General features: G+C 40.3%; 1 protein-coding gene across 2 annotated transcripts in view; it reads left to right on the top strand.

Moving 5' to 3' along the window:
* The window catches only part of pelp1 (proline, glutamate and leucine rich protein 1), a 31,059-nt gene that overhangs the window by 3,298 nt on the left and 9,387 nt on the right, over nucleotides 1-18,374 (top strand). Inside the window, exons 4-17 of one of the 2 annotated variants that reach the window (XM_075450822.1) lie at nucleotides 637-786; nucleotides 1,137-1,208; nucleotides 1,349-1,408; nucleotides 1,513-1,669; nucleotides 1,842-1,974; nucleotides 3,448-3,535; nucleotides 3,956-3,985; nucleotides 4,302-4,390; nucleotides 5,699-5,812; nucleotides 10,514-10,664; nucleotides 10,756-10,909; nucleotides 11,023-11,078; nucleotides 13,577-13,716; nucleotides 17,679-17,781. In XM_075450822.1, coding sequence (XP_075306937.1) covers nucleotides 637-786; nucleotides 1,137-1,208; nucleotides 1,349-1,408; nucleotides 1,513-1,669; nucleotides 1,842-1,974; nucleotides 3,448-3,535; nucleotides 3,956-3,985; nucleotides 4,302-4,390; nucleotides 5,699-5,812; nucleotides 10,514-10,664; nucleotides 10,756-10,909; nucleotides 11,023-11,078; nucleotides 13,577-13,716; nucleotides 17,679-17,781 — 1,497 coding nt within the window. The remainder of the gene's footprint in view (nucleotides 1-636; nucleotides 787-1,136; nucleotides 1,209-1,348; nucleotides 1,409-1,512; nucleotides 1,670-1,841; nucleotides 1,975-3,447; nucleotides 3,536-3,955; nucleotides 3,986-4,301; nucleotides 4,391-5,698; nucleotides 5,813-10,513; nucleotides 10,665-10,755; nucleotides 10,910-11,022; nucleotides 11,079-13,576; nucleotides 13,717-17,678; nucleotides 17,782-18,374) is intronic. The other variant, XM_075450823.1, reaches the window with a different exon arrangement.

Below are 18,374 nucleotides of genomic sequence, written 5' to 3'. Positions count from 1 at the left end.
CAGCTTGGCTAGCACCTAGCATTATTAAACGTATAGTTAGCATAAACTAAATACTAAATACGGCAACGATCGATGCTTGCTGTCAGAACAGCGCTCGTGCACCTTCGTGCTCGTGCGCGTTCATGTACTCTAGAGGCGTGCCTTCGGGGGGAAAGTGAAGAAAAGGGTTGGGACTTTTTACCTGTGTATTTTCAAAATGCAGCTTCGCTGGACTCAAAATCCAGGATCTCCTACCCTACCTTTAAGTGAATTGAAATACATTGTAATAAGACTTGAAAATTGGTCATCTTTTCTCTTTGGCTGATATTTATAGAAACTGAGTTTTCCTGTGATTGCCCCTGGTTATGCATAACTGAGCACATCTGGGGGATGTTCAGGTCTTATAGTTGAGCTAGATTTATCTATTTATTTATTTTTATCCTATTGTCTATTCAGATGTATGCATACCTCTGAGATGTATCAGTTTTATTTGTTTCTGTTTTAAAGATTTAATTTGTTTGATTAGAGTTTATTTTTTGATTGACCAATTCATCAGTAATTTGTGTGTTCTTATTGTATTCCCATAATTTTTAAATTTTATCTGCACCAAGTGAAACTTCTTTTGATGCTGTCCCACATTCTTTGTTGTTGTTGTAGTCACAGGCTCCAGTTCAGACCATCCAGCTAGCTGTAAACATTCTGAAAGACTTGTTGCAGTACTCACGGCAGGTAGCAGAGCTTGCCAGGGAGGTTGGCCTGAACTCCATCCTGGGCATCTTGACATCTTTGCTTGGCCTAAAGACCGAGGTGAGATAACAGGGGAGTGGAAGGTTGTAGAAATGGGTAGTCTGGCTCACATATATCTCAGGATTAACATTGCTGATTAGGAATTAAATCCTTTTAGCCTGTCCAAAATGTTATTGAACTTTCTTTTATTTTATCATTTGTTTACATTTTACCCAAAAAGCTAATCCTTTGTGAGTGCAGCCCATGCCATTGGCTCTCCTCCATCTTCATGGTATTGAAGAAGCAGGGTTGTCCTCTGTCCATTGATAATCCAGCAATCGCTCCACAATTAATCCCTCTTTGTCATTTATAATACCTTTTTTCTTCAGCAAGAAAAAACTGAATATTATTTGTTGTTTCTGTTTTTGAAGTGTGAACTTGCAGCCATGGAGGGGATGACAGCCTGTATGGTCTACTACCCCAGAGCCTGTGGATCACTCAGGGTGAGATGCATTCATGTAAAAATGAGACAAGGGAGACTGAATTTCACTTCTTTTGTTTAGTTAAATTTGAAGTGCTTTTAAACTTTGGTATATTTGGGTCTTTAACAAATACATTGATTCACCTTTTTTCCCTTATTTAGGACAAATTAGGAGCCTATTTTCTCTCCAAAATGGACAGCACAGACAAGAAAATACAAGAGGTCAGTCATTTTTGGTAAACAAAGGTGTAGTGGCACTAAACTCTGAATTTAAAATTTCATGCTTTTCAGCTTATTTTCTTTTCTTTGGGGTATTCTTTTCTTAGATGGCCTGCCAGTGTTATAGTCATCTGCCCTGTCTGGGGGGTATGTTGGACAGACCCATGAGTGTTGGCAGAGCTACTGGCTGGACTAATCAGATTCACTGTCTACTTGCCTCAGCCAATGGTCTACTGGCTCAGATCTACCAAGGTTCAGAAACAGGTACACCTATCTTCAGTTTATATAGATAGATATATTTATATAGATCTAGATCTATTTAGATAAATACATGGTTATTCATAGAGAGATATTGATTATTTTTAATTACTTATTGCAGAACCCTATTTGATAGCAGGGTGTACTTCTCTTACATGATTTATTTGTACTGTCACAGGTGGAGCTGTACAATATCAAGGTCCGGGTGTGGAGCTTGCTTTTGCTCGTCTCGACCAAACAGATCCACTACTGCTTCTTCAGCTCCAGCACAGATATACTGCCGTCTGTCAGACAATTAAACACACACTCAGGTAATATATATGCACATGCTCAACTTTGAAAGAATCCACCATGCAGAAAGTCAAAATGTATGTTTTTATACCCAGGGTGCTTGTGCAAGTCTTGAAAGTCTTAATAAGTATGGAATTTTGAAGCACTGTTTTCCAGACCTTGAAAAGTCTTGAATTTTGTGTGAAAGTCTTAATAAAGTATGGAAAATAAATGTATGGTAGAATTTTACAGTATGCTCAAAGGCATTGTGAAATGAGAAATAGGAAGGTGGGCTATAAAACTATAATTTTACTAACTGGTCACGTACTGTATTAGCCTAATGGGATGAGATGTGAGTGAATACACTGAATTCTACATACATTCATCCATCCATTCATTTTTTTTATATAGATAGTTTTTGTGACACTTGTTTGTTAAATTAATGTACTTGGGATTTTCATGTTTTGAAACGTTTTGATCAGTAAAAGCATAATTTACTGTGAATAATGCATTTGTTCATTGAATACTAGCCTATAAAAATGAACATTTCTAATAAACACAGTTGATGAAACAATAAACATTGAACAACGTTCAGTGAACAGTTTCAATTAGAACAGCTAAACAAATATTACTAATAAAAACTGTCTGCACCATAATGTAGGCCACTGGGAGCACTAATTGGTGTTTTTTTTTGTCTGTATTTGGACATGAAAGTCCCCCCGTATAAAGCCCTTATATCCCCATACACCTTAGAGAGCACCTATATAAGGGCTCCCCCAAAGGACAACATACCTTTAAGTGTTAGCCTTAGCTCTGATTGCATACATACTCCAAATAGGAACATTGAAGTGACTTAATAGCCAGCCATTGGTTGGTGAATGAGTAAACACCTGTTATTTCTCCATTGTTTAAACAGTGCCTTGAAAAAGGTACTTGTTTGTTTTGGTGCAAAACACACCGGAAATAAACAGGATTTTTCAAAAGAGTTTTTATTTCTTTGATGAAACCAACATTATAGTTGTTTTGAAGATGCAAAATATTTACAATCGTAAACCAATGAAAAAAAGAAAAAAAGTCTGCTCTGTCTTAGCAGGGTTATTGAGGTGCCACAATCATTCTTTTTTTTTTTTTTTTTTTAAATATTTTTTTAATAACTATATTCAGAGCTTTCAAATTTTTTTTAATTCCACAAACTATTTATTTTTATTTGTTAACACGATGCCAGCTTGACGTGTGTAAGCGCACACTGATGCAGGGCTTAACCACTGTCTGACGTGTTGCAGTACCCTGTGCATATCTACTGCATGAGTAAACCTCAATGAACTGAACTGAATGCCTCCAAAATGGTGTATAAATAAAACTTAAAATTAAATTTTAAAAAACTTTTTTTTTTTTTTTCTTGTGTGACTACATCTTTTACAGCAACCTGGGTAAAAAAATCATATATTAGATAGAGTAACAATGTACAAAAGCACTCCCTTGATTTAAATGATTAATATGTTTCTGTCCATCAGAGTTGATCCCACCTCAGCTGTTCATCTGCCAGTCAAAGCAATACTTAACCTTGTTTGCCGAGCTCTGGCCGTCAGCTCCAAAAGCATGGTGAGCATGTATATGTACACACACACTTTTTTAGTTAAGTTAATTATTGGACAAGCTGGTTTACTGTATTGGTAACGGAGTTCTCCACTCAGTGTGTATTTGGACATGAAAGTCCCCCGTATGATTTCTGTATGTATGTGTGGGGAGGTTGGGGGTCCTGCCAGTGATGGTTTCAGAAAAAAAAATTAATTTTTTTTTTTTTTAAATCATCAACAACCCTACACCATTAATTATTGCATGGACCAAATCTCCAGGTAGACAATCCTTAAATGTTTTACAGTGAAAAACGCAGCTTTCAGTCTGCTGATCGACACACTATGAAGTAAAAATCTTGGTGGTTTAACAGAGAGAATGAATAAATAAAATTTCCCTTGCCATTATCCAAAACTTGAATGACTCTATTTCCTAATGTCTTGAAAGTTGTTGCTGTTGGAGAGGACCAACTCAATGGTAAATAATGAATTGTTATTGAGTTTCCATTCATTTGTAGAACCCCTACATGTGGTTTGCACCAGCATAACGCTGACAGCAATAACATGAGCTGAGCTTATTTGGCTTAAGCTTTAGCTAACCGATGGAACAATCTTGATGGAACAGGCTTTGGCTAACTTCCAGTCCATAATTTTCACACCGACAAATCCTCTCTAGTACTTCATGCATTGAAGTGTAACATCTGTGTCATCATGTACCATCTCCAATAATAACAAATGCATGTCAAACAAAAAGTATTGATCATAATGCATTCATATTTTGCTCTCTTTATCAGAATTTATCAGCAGATGGAAGTTTGAGGTTATTGGTCCTCCCCAGTGTACACACCAACACTTTGGAGGTTCTGTCAGATCTCATCACAGCGTGAGTACTGACTGACAAACGCCACACAAAGGATTTGTGCAGCTTTTTGAAGTCTGAAAATGTTTTCAAGTGCTGGTGGGGATTATTGACTCCCCAGAATAATAATTAAAAAATAAAAAATTTGGCACATCTTTTGAAATAAGTTCACATTTGTGTCACCCTGCTGGATGACCTAGGACCTTTGATGCTAAATTAGTTTTCTGAAACAGGCTAACACATTTCAGTCTATAGTGTTTTGTTTTCTGTGCTTGAGAGAATATATTTTCTGATGTGACAACCAACTCAAAAATCACCCTGGTACTGTCAATGAACATGTTCACATGTTCATTAGTCATGCACACAATGTGGGATCCATGGGCACAAATGGGATATGTGTCATTTATAGATAAATAGATAGATAAATACTTTATTCATCCCAATTTGGGAACTTGTTTTGTTGCAGCAGCATACACTAAAAGATATGAAAACAATTAAAGTAAAAACAACCGAATAGAATGAATAAATAAATTAAATTAAATAAAAAATAGTGAATAAACATTCGCTATATACAAATCTACAGTATTTTTTTTTTGTGTGTGCTGAACTTATAAACGACAAGGAAAAGTGTCTGTGCATGCACTGTTGCAGAGATGTTTTTTATGTACACAGGCAATTCTCTCTGACCAGTCAGTAGTCTACAGTGTTTAAACATCACTGTATAGTTTTAGCTGATGCAACTTTTAAGCATGAACAGAACATCCAGGCCCGTTTGAGTCTAGTTGGGAATATGCTTGCAGGAGCAATTCGATCCCAGGCCAGAGTTGGTCTCAACAAACAAACTGCCTCCGTTTTTTTTTTTTTTTTTTTTTTTTTTTAATTTATTCATTTATTTATTTTAAAAAATTAAATGAACTGATGATATAAACGACTTTAAAATAGTACGATTTATCAACATAAGCACAATGATTAGAAATCAGTTATACTTAATGAACGCCACTGTCTCCGATTATATGTTGGAGGCCAAGAAGAAAATGCCAAGTGGGTGAATGCTTTTGCAAGCCATTGTATGTCACATGTGCAGTTGGGGGCTAATTCTGAGGATATTCAAAGTTCTGAGCTGTCAATTCAGTGGTGCCAATAATTCTGACCAGTTCTGTTTATCCTCGATAAATAATCTTCCATAAAGCCTGACTCTTGTTTTTGAAATCACAAACATAAACACTCTCATTATCCAGAGGTGAACAATTCTGACGCTATAAGCATGTACAGTATAATACTGTTATCTGTCTGACTTTCATTTTTTTGTGTTTCTTACTCTGTGCATTACAGAGTACGTAGCGGCATGGTTCAGTATGCTGCTGTAATCCAGAAGCTGTTTTCTCAAACTCTGTCTGCCTGGACCCCTCTACCTGAAACCAGTGTGGGAAAACAGAAAGCTTACAGGTAACTGACTTCTGTATGTGAACCATTTAACCATTGTTGACTATGGATATTGACTCAGGAAGGGTTGCCATCCGCCTCGACCAGCTAGGGTTTGAGAAGACAGAAAAGAGGGGACAACAAACAAGTTAATGACCACAATAATATCACATGTACATAATATCATTTGAGAAATTAAAGGGGTGAAAAAGAGAGTAAAGTGAGGAAAGGTGTGACAGATGAGCTCCCCCAGCAGTCTAAGCCTATAGCAGCTTAACTATGGGATGTTTCAGGATCACCTGAGCCATCCCTAACTATAAGCTTTATCAAAAAGGAAAGTTTTAAGTCTAATCTTAAAAGTGGAAAGAGCGTCTGCTTCCCGGACATTTACTGGCAGCTTATTCCAAAAGAGAGGGGCATGATAAGTGAAGGCTCTGCCTCCCATTCTACTTTTAGAAACTCTGGGAACCTCAAGTAAACCTGCAGTTTGGGAGCGAAGTGCTCAGTTAGGAAAATATCTTACAATGAGATCTTTAAAATATGATGGAGCTCGGTCATTAAGAGCTTTATATGTAAGGAGAAGAATCTTAAATTCTATTCTGAATTTAACAGGGAGCCAATGAAGAGAAGCTAAAACTGGAGAAATATGATCTCTCCTGTTAGTTCTCATCAGAACTCTGGCTGCAGCATTTTGGATCAGCTGGAGGCTTTTCACAGAATGTGGGACAGCCCAATAATAAAGAATTACAGTAGTCCAGTCTTAAAGTAACCAAAGAATGGAGCAGTTTTTCTGCATCACTCTGAATTAATCTACCAATAACATTCCCACAGTCCTTCAGCACTGTTGGAGGAATCATAAGCCCCTTTCACACTGCCGAATAACCCGCGTTTAATCCGTGAATTTAGCGTGTCCGCTGTTGCGTTCACACTCTCGACCCGGGCTGCCGCGTCAACTCGACTCGCCTTTCGACCCGCGTCGGACCCTAGTCTTTTTGCCGAGTTTAGTGTGAACACAGTCGACGCGGGTGGGCGTGACGTGAGGAGTTTAAAAGACAGAATGGACAGCTGATTCAGAACAACAGCGACAGGTGAGGACAAGTTTTACTCTGTTTTAGCCTACATCAAGTTCGAAACATTTTTTTAATATGGCCAACTGGGGAGACAAGGAGGTCCGCGAGCTCCTCAGCCTCCGAGCAGAGGACGTTATTTACCGCCACATTTCGGGGACTATAGTGCTCTTGTATTCTCCGCATATGTGCTTCGGCGGCATCCCACGTTGTAACCATCCACACCCCGTAAAATAACATCTCCATGAACTGCATATACAATTGCAAAAACGAGTCCTCAAGGTGTATTTAACCCTACCTCCGACGCATGGCTTGTGCCTACGTCATTGTACACGCCCAGCATTTTATGTTTTTCGTGTGACGCTCTGCCACTAGGCAACGCCCCCTGAACTCGGCTTCAGGCGACACGGGTCACCAACACGCCAAGCGTTCACATTGCTCGACGCGGGTCGAAGGTGCCAGTAACTACGAAGAACTACCGTGAGGCATTTCTAGCATCTTGTAAAAACGGTGAAGCATGAATGAATATTAATATTAATGAAATCAAACTCCAAATATAGCTATTCTTATTATTAAGATCAGTTTCTGTTTCTTTTGTGAGAAGGCAAAACATGTCAGAAAATGTTACTGAAAAGCAGCCTACTTAAACTACGTACTGATACATATGAGATGATATGTTAAAAATGTTTTACTCACTTTCATTTTAAACAATCACATGCTTTTTAACTCTGGTGTTTGTGGAGTTAGTTTTCCAATATTTGTTTTTGATTGGGTACTCTTCTCAATTTAGACATAATGCAATTCTTGGAGGAGGGAGCAGATTAATCATTTTACATTTGGACATTCCTGGGGATCTTGAGATTTCTCCTTCTCTGTTTCAACTACTTCACCAAAGGAAAATAGAATGTTTTTTAAGTATACAAATATTAAGTAAATGTTTGCATTTACGTGATATTTGTATAAAATAAATCCAACATTCTTTTTCTGTCCTTCTTTCATTTGGAAAATCAGACCATAATCTGGTGCTCCTCATCTCATGCTATACAACCATTGTTCAGCAGCAACCTATGATCAGATATTTTTAGAGTTTCAGAAAGTTGTACAAACTCTGAAGGCGTACTGTAACTGCTCTGCACCGTTGAAAACAACCCGATAGTTGGCCTCTCAGCGACTCACCCACTGAGGGGAAAAAACCCTGGTGATTGGCAGCTCCATAGTTGGAAACGTGGCATTGGAGACACCAGCATAGTCAGATGTATTTCAGGGGCTGCAGCGGGCGACATAGAATCCTACTTAAATTGGAGACTAAGGATAAACGTAGATAACGTAAGTTTGTAATTCATGTTGGCGGTATTGACACCCAGAAGAGCTGGAGGAAGTGGCCGGGGACAGGGACGTCTGGGTTTCTCTGCTTAAGCTACTGCCCCCGCGACCCGACCCCCGGAGAAGCGGAAGATGATGGATGGATGGATGGATGGATGGATGGATGGATGGTTGGTATTGACAACCGGTTACGCCAATCGGAGGTCACTATGTTAAAGTTACATCGGTGTGTAATTGTGCCACCCCTGCAAAATCTGACCAGTGATGACATGTTTAGTCGCATGTCATTATTCAACTACTGGCTGTCTGGGTGTGGTGTCCATCCTTCTGGGGAACACCTGGTCTGATTTGGACAGACATCATCCATACCAATTACGGGCAGTTCTTATTTCTATAAATATGGCCAAATTTATTAGTCATCCAAAACCATGAACCCAGAGTTGAGACCAGTAGTCTGTACAGTACCTTCTGTGCAGCTTCCCACCTGCTGCTACCCCCCCCACAAACCCTATAATGATGTGTCTGCTCCCAGACCACCTATATTTAATAAAGCAATAAACACAAGAGGAGCAAATCCTGAAACCTAAAAAAAAATTAAGACACAAAATGTAACTGAACAAAGACTGAAAACTGTCAATGCGGTTTGCTGATCTTTGCTTTCCAAGTCTCTGTTGGTAAATGACTTTTTATTATTAATTAATTTATTAATAAGCTCCATCTAGCTATTTAAATTTTCACATTCTTCAAACCACAGGCCAAGGAGGAGTGGCACCTTCAAATCAGGTGGCGCTTTTCCACCGGCTCGGCTCGGCGCGCTATTGCGTGTTTCCACTAGCACGCCGTACCTGCAACCGGGACGATTTTCCGTACCACCTCAGCCCTGGTTCCAAACGGGCCGAAGCGTTACTAAAACGTGACGTCAGCCGACTGCCTTCCACTGATTGGGCGATGAGTGTCGTCACTGGAAGCATCATAACGCGGATAATAAAAGCTAGCGTTAGCAACCGTTAGCTTACCTCCAAACGTCGTCCCGAGACCAGTGACCAACGCAAGACGGCGCACCCTAATCAGTAAATACACATTGGTGACAGCGCACCATTATCCACCATAATCCATTATAGCTTAAAGCGTTTCCACACAGTGGATTTCCCCCTCTCATTTTCCACGACTTTCAGTTCTCCAGAAGCTATTTTTCTTTTAATGTCCTCCATAGCGCTTCCAGCCAACTGAGCTCGGCTGCACTGATCGCACGTGTTTAATGTAAAGTTGTTCGAATGTTCGATATGCGTGCGTGCGCACCGAGCATGCACAGACCACAGATGCATGCTGCACGGCATGAGGCACGAATAGCCTACCAACATTTTCATTTATGCATATTCAATTATTTATGTTTATCACAAAAACTGACGTTTGCAATGAACTGAAACCTGTCCTCTGGCTGTTTATAATTTTCACGATGTCTGCTTGCTTTCGAGCCCGACCCGAGTCCGACAAGACATTCTAATTTTTTGTCCGAGTCCGGCCCGGCCCGTCGGGTTCCGACCGGGCCCGTTGGGCTTCGGTCGGGTTGCCATACTCTAGTGTAGAGGTAGTGGAAAAGCGCCAAGGGTTACTCGTCAGTCCTTGGCCCAAAATTAGTTTTAGCTCTTTTGAATGTCTGACACTGTTTTTCACACCCAAAGTGGAAATCACAAAAGCCTGTTGTTGTGCATCATCCACCTAGCCTAGTCAGGATTTAGATTGCGTCATAGCACAGCATTAGGCTGGATTAAGTGTATCGAAATAGTTGAAAAAGAAGATGAGAGAGAGGAGGAACACAGAAAAAAGCTGTGAAACAAAATTCAACATTACAAAATAAGTAGTGCAGAATAATCTCACATAGCTGTACAGCACAGTCCTTCGGGACCCCGGGGTTGACAACATCTGGACCTGCAGCCTTGTTCTCTCCAGCTGCCTCTTTACCTGACTGCTGGAGACTGACAGGCTGGAGGAGGTAGCAGAGGAAGTCTCATTATGTCCTGATGTGGGGGAAGATGCTAATGAGGCTGTGTTAAGATGTGGTGGGTGACATTATGGAGGTGTGACAGGGAGTATGTGGGTATAGATGGTGTGTGAGGTCTTTGTTGCTGGAGGCAGGAGAGGAGCATGCAGAGTGGTGACTTCTTGAAATACCGTACATGTTCAGCGCAATTGTTCTACTATATGAAAAATGCAAACATTGAGTTGCTCCAAGAAATGCAGGTCACTGAGCTGTAAATCGTGCATAGTTTGGTAATGAAGAGGTGTTTTGGGAGATGGAGGACATTATGTAAGGATTCTTCTTTTTTCACTGCAGCTCAGTGAGGGTGTCTGTGTACAGAGCCTTAGAATGGTTGGTCCAGGTAGTTGGAGCCTCTGCTAACATCCTTCAGGGAACCCACAGCCACACAGAACTCCTCTTCAGCCACCTGCTTGGTGACATCACACCAGGAGCTGAATCTGTAAAGGTAACATTTTACTTTACTCTACATTGAATGGTGAAAATATTTGAACTGCTTTGGACCTGCCCCAATTCTTTTGTTTGTTCATATTCTCCAGCTCCGGGCTGGTCTTTCACTTGATGTGGTTCCCGGGGGGAAGCCAGGCCCTCGGCGGACAAAGCAATTGGTCATAGCTGATGCATCGGAGCAGTCGTACCAAAGGAAAGGAGAAGCTTTGCCCAATCATGATACATGCCTTTCAGCTCTCAGAGGTGAGGTGCTACGTCAGTTTGAATATATGCCATCCTCGTATGTAATTTTGCTTTTTATTTATGTGCTAGCCTTCTATAAAACTGGACTGATATGAGATTTTTCTTTTTCTCAGCACTGAGACAGATCATACAGACCAGTGGTACACTGCTAAAGGATGACATACACAAGGTAAATGTCAACTGGAAATCAAAAAAATTTGATGAATTAAAAAGAAAAAGAGCTAATTGTATTTAAACCTTGTAAGGATTGCCCGCACTGCCCCTTCGCCATGTTGCACTGCCATTTTTTATATAGTAGCTAAGATGGGACAAACCCAACACTGGCATTTTATTGTCAGTGGGATATTTGCAATTTGAGCTGCTAGATGCATCTGTATTCTACACACTGATTCTTTAACTGCTAAGCATAATCAGCTGATGACAATGAACACATAAAAGCAATCACCTGCTATGGGGACTGATTTAGATGACAAGTTTGCACATATTATTTGCAGAACAGTAATCTGCTTTTTCAATTAATTTCTAGATGTCAGTTTCAAATATCTGATAAGATAATTCATACAGTAGCTCGAGGAAAAGCAGTCGCCTGCCGATCGGAAGGTCATGGTTCAACTCCATGTGTCGAAGTGTCCTTGGGCAAGACACTGAACCCCGCCTTGCCTACCGATGCGTTTATCGGTTTATGAATGTGTGTGAATGATTAGAACGAAAAGCACTGTATAGCGTACTGTGTGAGTGAATGTGACATGTAGTGTCAAAGTGCTTTGAGTGGTCAGATTGACTAGAAAAGCGCTATACAAGTATAGTCCACTTACAAATCAATTAGACAATGGAACTCCTACATGTTCCGCCGCAGCTTAGTTTTTTTAGATTCCTATAAAAACAAATTTAAGACATACCGACATATTGAACTCTACGACTTACTCTGTTCTTGTAAATGAAGAATCCTCCTCACCAACCAAACTGGAACATCAGGATAGACTAACCAATACGGTCATGAATACAGCCTTCCTCGTGTATAAATCCCAAAAAGGTACAAATAATGTTTTTTTAAAAATATCATTACATTTTAATCAAAAGAGGAGGGAGGCCATGCCATGTTTCATTTCATTAAAGTGGACATTTACTAGATAACCCTTCCTCTCAGCAAATCAACTCTAATCTTATTCAGCAGTTTTTAGAGATTTCTGTAAACCTAAGGGATATACGTACTCAACCCAATTAGTGGGATAAGCCTGTACTTTGGATGGGGGATATGGACTAAAGAATTTATCCTGATAATTTCTAGTATTTATCACGGTAACGATAAAAATGACGATAAATAAACACCAATCTTCACACTCTCGTTTGGGCTTGTGTTCGAGGTGGTGGAACAAATTAGTGGTGTTACTGTCCTTTGTTGGCACTATTTGTTTGCAAACCTTGCACGTTGTGAATTGCTGCTCCGCATCAGACTTTTTAAACCCTAACCAGTTCCAGATAATGGAGCTGGAGCCTCGTTTAGAAATGAGCTCCTCGCTGCCCGGCGCCATGTTTGTCAATATTCCACTCGTGTTGGGCTGCGAGTGTGTCGTGCACACATATATACATCATCAATGTGATTTATCGTTTTTATCGTGAGATGACATATTCTTACCCACGGGAATGTTTTTGACGCAAAATGCATGATGGTAGTTCCAATAGGCAGAATGTTTTAGCTTCATGTTTACACAATGGGATGAATTGGATGCATCCATCATGTCGTAAGCTAGATTTGTAGTTGACGCGTCACTCACGGCGCGCATGGCGCGTGACGTCAAAATTACGTATTTCTGCCAGGCGCACGGCTGGAAAAGGCGGCACGTTGTCATGCTCCAGTCATGCGCGTGCTGAGAACAACAAACCAGATGGACCAACTCGAAAACAGAGTCACGGCTGACGGTTGTGTCATGTAAAATACTTTGTGCAATTATTTGTAATAAATGATGTCGTTAGGAATTTGCTGTTGTTTCATTCACTGGTAGCAGCTTTGAGTATTAAGCGCTATATAAAAACGATCTATTATTATTATTATTCCATCCTGAAAGGTAACAATAATTCTCAAGTGTGTCCATTGAAGCACACTATTTCATAACAAACAAACAAAGAAAAGGTCACACAATGCACATAAAAGTCACACATAAAAGTCCTATAACAATATTATAAGTACTATATCGGACTATAATGGTGAAAACACACCTATTGAAATTTCAACTTCTGCAGGCTCATCATCTATTATGCAAGTAATCTTTCTCTTTCGTCGCCTTTTCACCGGCAAGGTTCTAAGCAGCATTTCATCTTCCAGATACTGCAGCAGTATCACTGACAGTGGCATTGTTTTCTTCTCCACTTTCATCGTTGTATAGTAGTTAGCGGTAACCTTTACGTAGCAGCAACACCTCTGTGACAGTGAAAATTGCAACTACTGGCGCATCGACTCGCACTACTATAAAATGGCCGGCACGAAACCACGACGTCATCAACATTGCTCGCGCGAGCCATTGCAGCAACCATGCTAGAAGCTTAAAAGTCTTCAATCATAATTTTCCACTTGCTAATTTGCAAAATTGTTCCCCATTCTTTTTAAAAATAGAAAATGAATATGATTTATTTATTTATTTTTTTTTTTTTTTGCTGCGTGTCTTGCAGCGACTCCATGAAGTGGTGTTGCCACTCTGTGTACGTCTGCAGCAGCAGCAACAGCTGTCCAGTAGCAACATTGCATATGAATCTGCAGGGGGCATCAGTGGGCAGTACAGCAGTGCCATCACCCGGAGAGAGCTATACAGGTAAGACTTTAAATCACACTATAGTTATGTAAAACGTGACACAATTGTGTGGTGAACCTGTGCTCTGTCACACTCAATTGGTATTTATCCAATTCACACTATCAACATTCTTAAGCCTGGTTTATAGTCGGTAACGCAAGACGCAACGCAAGCCCCCCCTTGCGTGCTTGCGTGTGTCACCTCAATTTTCTAAACTTCACGCAAGACGCAAGACACGAGCAGAGCTATAGAGTAGCCACTCTGGACGCGTGCACAAGCCACTATCTACATCACATCCGGCGGCGTGTTCATCTTCCGGTTTCATCCCCTAATAAAAGACCGCTGTTTTCAAACGCCAGGGTAGAAAGCGAAGAAGAAGAAGAAGCATGAATCCCATAGACATAATATATATAATATATTATGTCTATGATGAATTCACTCGAAGAGAGACTTGCCGAAGAGGTCCTGGCGGTGAATTTCCTTTCATCGTAGTAGGCTTGTCAGTGAAAAAACCCGCTACTCCACCTACTGTCCTGGCAGTGAATCGCCACGCAGCAAACGCAAGCGCCGGCAAAGCTAAATAAACGTCTCGAGCCATTAACACAAGCGCAAGACGCAAGCTCAAGGGCAGTTAAAAGAAGTATAACTCAGCCTTTACTTGGTTTTCTGTTCAGCTTTGAATTAAGAGTCCATATTGTCCATGTCCATATTAGGTGGCCTAGAAAGGAGTGGTTGTCCTAAGATTTAATGGCCACTCTAAGCCATTAATGATGATATCTTGTGTGAAAAGGGCTTTAAACTGTATGAAAACTCAATGGCATTCAGTCATTCACATTATAGAAACTTTTCTCTTACTGTTCCTTGCACTTCATTCAGACACACCTGTGAATGTGTTAGAAAGAGCCAAGGTGCTTGTGCAGTTTTTGTGATTTGCACAAGATTCGATAGTGTGGTATGATTATAGATAAACCTTTTTATAGAGTCACAACTTGTGATACAACGTGATATGGCTTCAATATTTCATGAGTATGCCAAGCAATGCAGCAAGCGGTTGGATTCCTCACGAGCCCAGACTACAAAAATCCCATGTGGGCTGAAAGCAAGATGGCCAGAGCTGGAGGAGCAAGTCCACAGGTGGGTGTGGACAACGTACTGCTGGGAGAGGCTTGTCAACGGTGCAGTTACGTCTCCACGCCCCGTTACTTGCCAAGGAGATGAATATAAATGGGCGTATTCCCACTGTCGGAACCTTTTGCAGCTCCTATAACCTTTTCAGGAATAGGGCCCAAGTTCCTGTATGTCCCGCATTCGGACATACAGGAACTTGGGAGCACGGCCCTTGGTTCCTCTAACCATTTTAGCTCCTTCTCTGAGGCTGGGTCTTTTCTGGGTTCCATAGAAACACATATTAACGTAGGTGGTTGGTAGCTACGCCCAGGGCCGGAGTGGGACTCATTTCCAGCCCTGGAGTTTCATGCCTCAGACCCGCCCACTTTAGATCACGACCTGTTAGTAAAATCATGTAATTATAACCTTACAATGTTAAGTCTACAATAGCGCACTGTTCTGTAAACAGACAAAATATATCAATGTGATGATCACAAATCAAGTCATTTACTGACAGACTTGGAAAGGAGAGATCTAATATTCAGCAAACCACATTTAATTGTTTGATGTTTTTGTTCAGTTAAAGTTTTTGTTTTCATTTTTTATTAATTTTTTAAATTTTTATTATTATTTCTGGATTTTCTTCTTGTTTTTATTGATTGGGGGTAGCAGCAGGTGGGAAGCTGCACCGAAGTGTGTAAGACTACAATTCTGCATCCTGGTCTCAGCAGTTGAAAATACTAATATATTATCAGACAGAAAGCAAAAACCTCAGCTACAGTTTAAACTTTTCTCTCTTTCATTGGACTCAGATGCTGAATAGAAAAGTACTCTGTGCTGCAGCTAATAATTTTTCCTGAATCCATGAAGGATGAATGTTTAATTGTCTGACCAGATTAATTGCGTGACAGATTACATAAACCTCTGTGTGGAGAGTATTCTTCTTTCAAGGAAAGTGATTTGCTTAAAAAGTTCTTAAACAATTCAATTCATTTTTATTTATATAGCGCCAAATACAACAAATGTCATCTCAAGGCGCTTAGATAGTAAGTCCAATTCAAGCCAATTGGAATTCAATTAATTAATAATAATCATAATTCATAAAATAATCCAATTCGTTCATATAGAGCCAATTCAAAAACAATTTCCTTGCTAAGAAAACCAACAGATTACACTGAAAACTTTTTGTTTTTCGGTCCAATTTCCTGGCCTGAGCGGCGTGCCTGACTGTGGAGAGAAACGACTCCCTTTTTAACAGGAAGAAACCTCTGGCAGAACCAGACTCAGGAAGGGTGGCCATCCGCCTCGACCAGCTGGGGTTTGAGAAGACAGAAAGAGAGAGGGGGGGGGGTGCGGCGGCGGCACTGTAACACCATTCAAAGGATATCTGTTGGAACAGGGAAACACGAGTTAATGACCACAATAATATCACATATACATAAAGAGAGTAAAGTGAGGAAAGGTGTGACAGATGAGGCCCCCTAGCAGTCTAGGCCTATAGCAGCTTAACTATGGGATGTTTCAGGATTACCTGAGCCATCCCTATTCAAGGTAAACACAAGAAACTTGTGCTAACGAAAAAAATAAAAAATAAATAAAGGACCAGACTCAGTGAGTAATTCCCTATACTCCCTATATAGATCTGCTCCTCACACCACAACAACCATCTTTTTACAGCCACAAGCTACCTCAGCCTCTCACCAACTGCACACCAGTCACAGCGGGGTGGGGATGCAAACCCTGGTTCGGGTAGGGGGAGAAATAAAAGAGGTAAGATAGGCGGGAATGGGATTCAAACCCTGGTTCGGGTAGGGGGTAATGAAAGTATAGAGGGTGCCAGAGGTGGAGGCAGAACAAGACACACTAGCAGACACACTATCAGATTCAACAGACCTAACTATAAGCTTTATAAAAACAACTGAAACAGAAAAGAATACGGAACAAAGAGGTATACAGAAGGGGAAAAAAAACAGGAAAGCAAGCTCCGGCCGAGCAGTGTAAGGAATTTGTGGTCTGGGATAAACTGATCACAGGCTCAGAACGATGTAATCCTGGACAGAGCCAATGAGCTAAATATAGTATTTCATTAGGTTCAGCCCAGGTCTGCAAGACAGACCTCACACTCTACCTGTACCCACATCTTTCCAGTCACACTTCCGGAATGTCACTCTCCATTTCCGCCATGCTTCTTAACACAGCCTCACCAACATCTCCCCCATATCAACTTATTGAAGAAAAGATGGTTGCTGTGGTGTGAGCAGCAGTGATGGCTGGCATTAGGGGAGTGACTCTGGGACGCCAGTGATCACTGTCTAGAGGTGTCGTGGGCCCAACTAGACGAGACACTGATGAAAGGAGGTTCCCACCTGATGATCCCAATTACATGTTGGTCAGCACTGGTCTATATAGGGATCAGGAGGTTATTTATTAGGTACTGAGCCAGTATTAGAAGATTAATTGTTGAATTTAGGGAATAATTTACTGAATCTGGTCCATTTTCTTTTGTAACACAAGTTTCTTGTGTTTACTTTGAATCAACAGAAATTGTGTACATCTATAAAGCTTTACAATAACAGTAATTAGTCCTATATTTCTTGCTGTCTGTTAATGTTATGGGAAGGTAATGTGAGAATGGAAATCACACAATTTCAGTAAACTTGTACAGTGCGCTCAGGATAATTCAAAGCATGGCTGTGTGCTGAGAGTGATGTGTTTTCGCAGAGGGGGTTACTTCAAAGGAGATAGTGATCAAACATAAATGGAGTCCAGTCTTTGCTTTTTATAACAGCAGTCGAACAGCAGTAATGTATGTTATGTCACAGTTTCACCTGTAATGGACTGGACGATTTTTTTTTTTTGTGTGTGTGTATTTTCAGATTACTGTTGGCTTTGGTCCTGGTCCCATCACCTTGTTGCCCTCCCCCTCTGACCTGTGCAGTGTCCATCTTCAGTAATGGACGCATTGACCGTGGCGTAAAGGTGACTGTGGGAGAAACTCATTGTATAATCGAAAATGTGACAGCTGCTTCAAATTCCTCATGTTTAGAATTTTTATTTGAATTTTTATCAGATATCAAAACAACACAAAAGATTTAACAAGACAATATTTGATCTAATTTTTTTAGCCTTTTTGTTGTTATTTTATTGAGATGGAAAGACATGAGAAACATGGACAGAGAGTTCCAACCCCTGGCAAAAAATATGGAATCACCGGACTTGGATGATTATTTATTATTTTATTTATTTTTTAATGTATTAAATAATTTAGATTCCATGATTTTTGCATGGGCTTGTAGATAAGATGACATGCATAAAGATCACTTGAAGTTGTTGTTTTCCTAACAATACCTCTAAGCTACTAGATATACCAACCCTATGGTAAGTGACTGGCCTTTTTAAAGTCTTCTCAAACAGTATTTTTTGCACTGTTGTCTGAGTGGACCCATTCAAGTAAATGGTAATGTAACTATATTGTAACCTACTGACCATGGCCAAAATTTTAAAGACATTTATATTATATTGCGGCTGACAACTTATAAAACCAATTTAAGTGTTACTGTAACAAAACAACT

This window comes from Odontesthes bonariensis, chromosome 19 (assembly GCF_027942865.1).
Source record: "Odontesthes bonariensis isolate fOdoBon6 chromosome 19, fOdoBon6.hap1, whole genome shotgun sequence".
Taxonomy (NCBI): domain Eukaryota; kingdom Metazoa; phylum Chordata; class Actinopteri; order Atheriniformes; family Atherinopsidae; genus Odontesthes; species Odontesthes bonariensis.
Note: the sequence above shows the minus strand (reverse complement) of the source record. Positions and strands in the feature narration are given on the sequence as shown.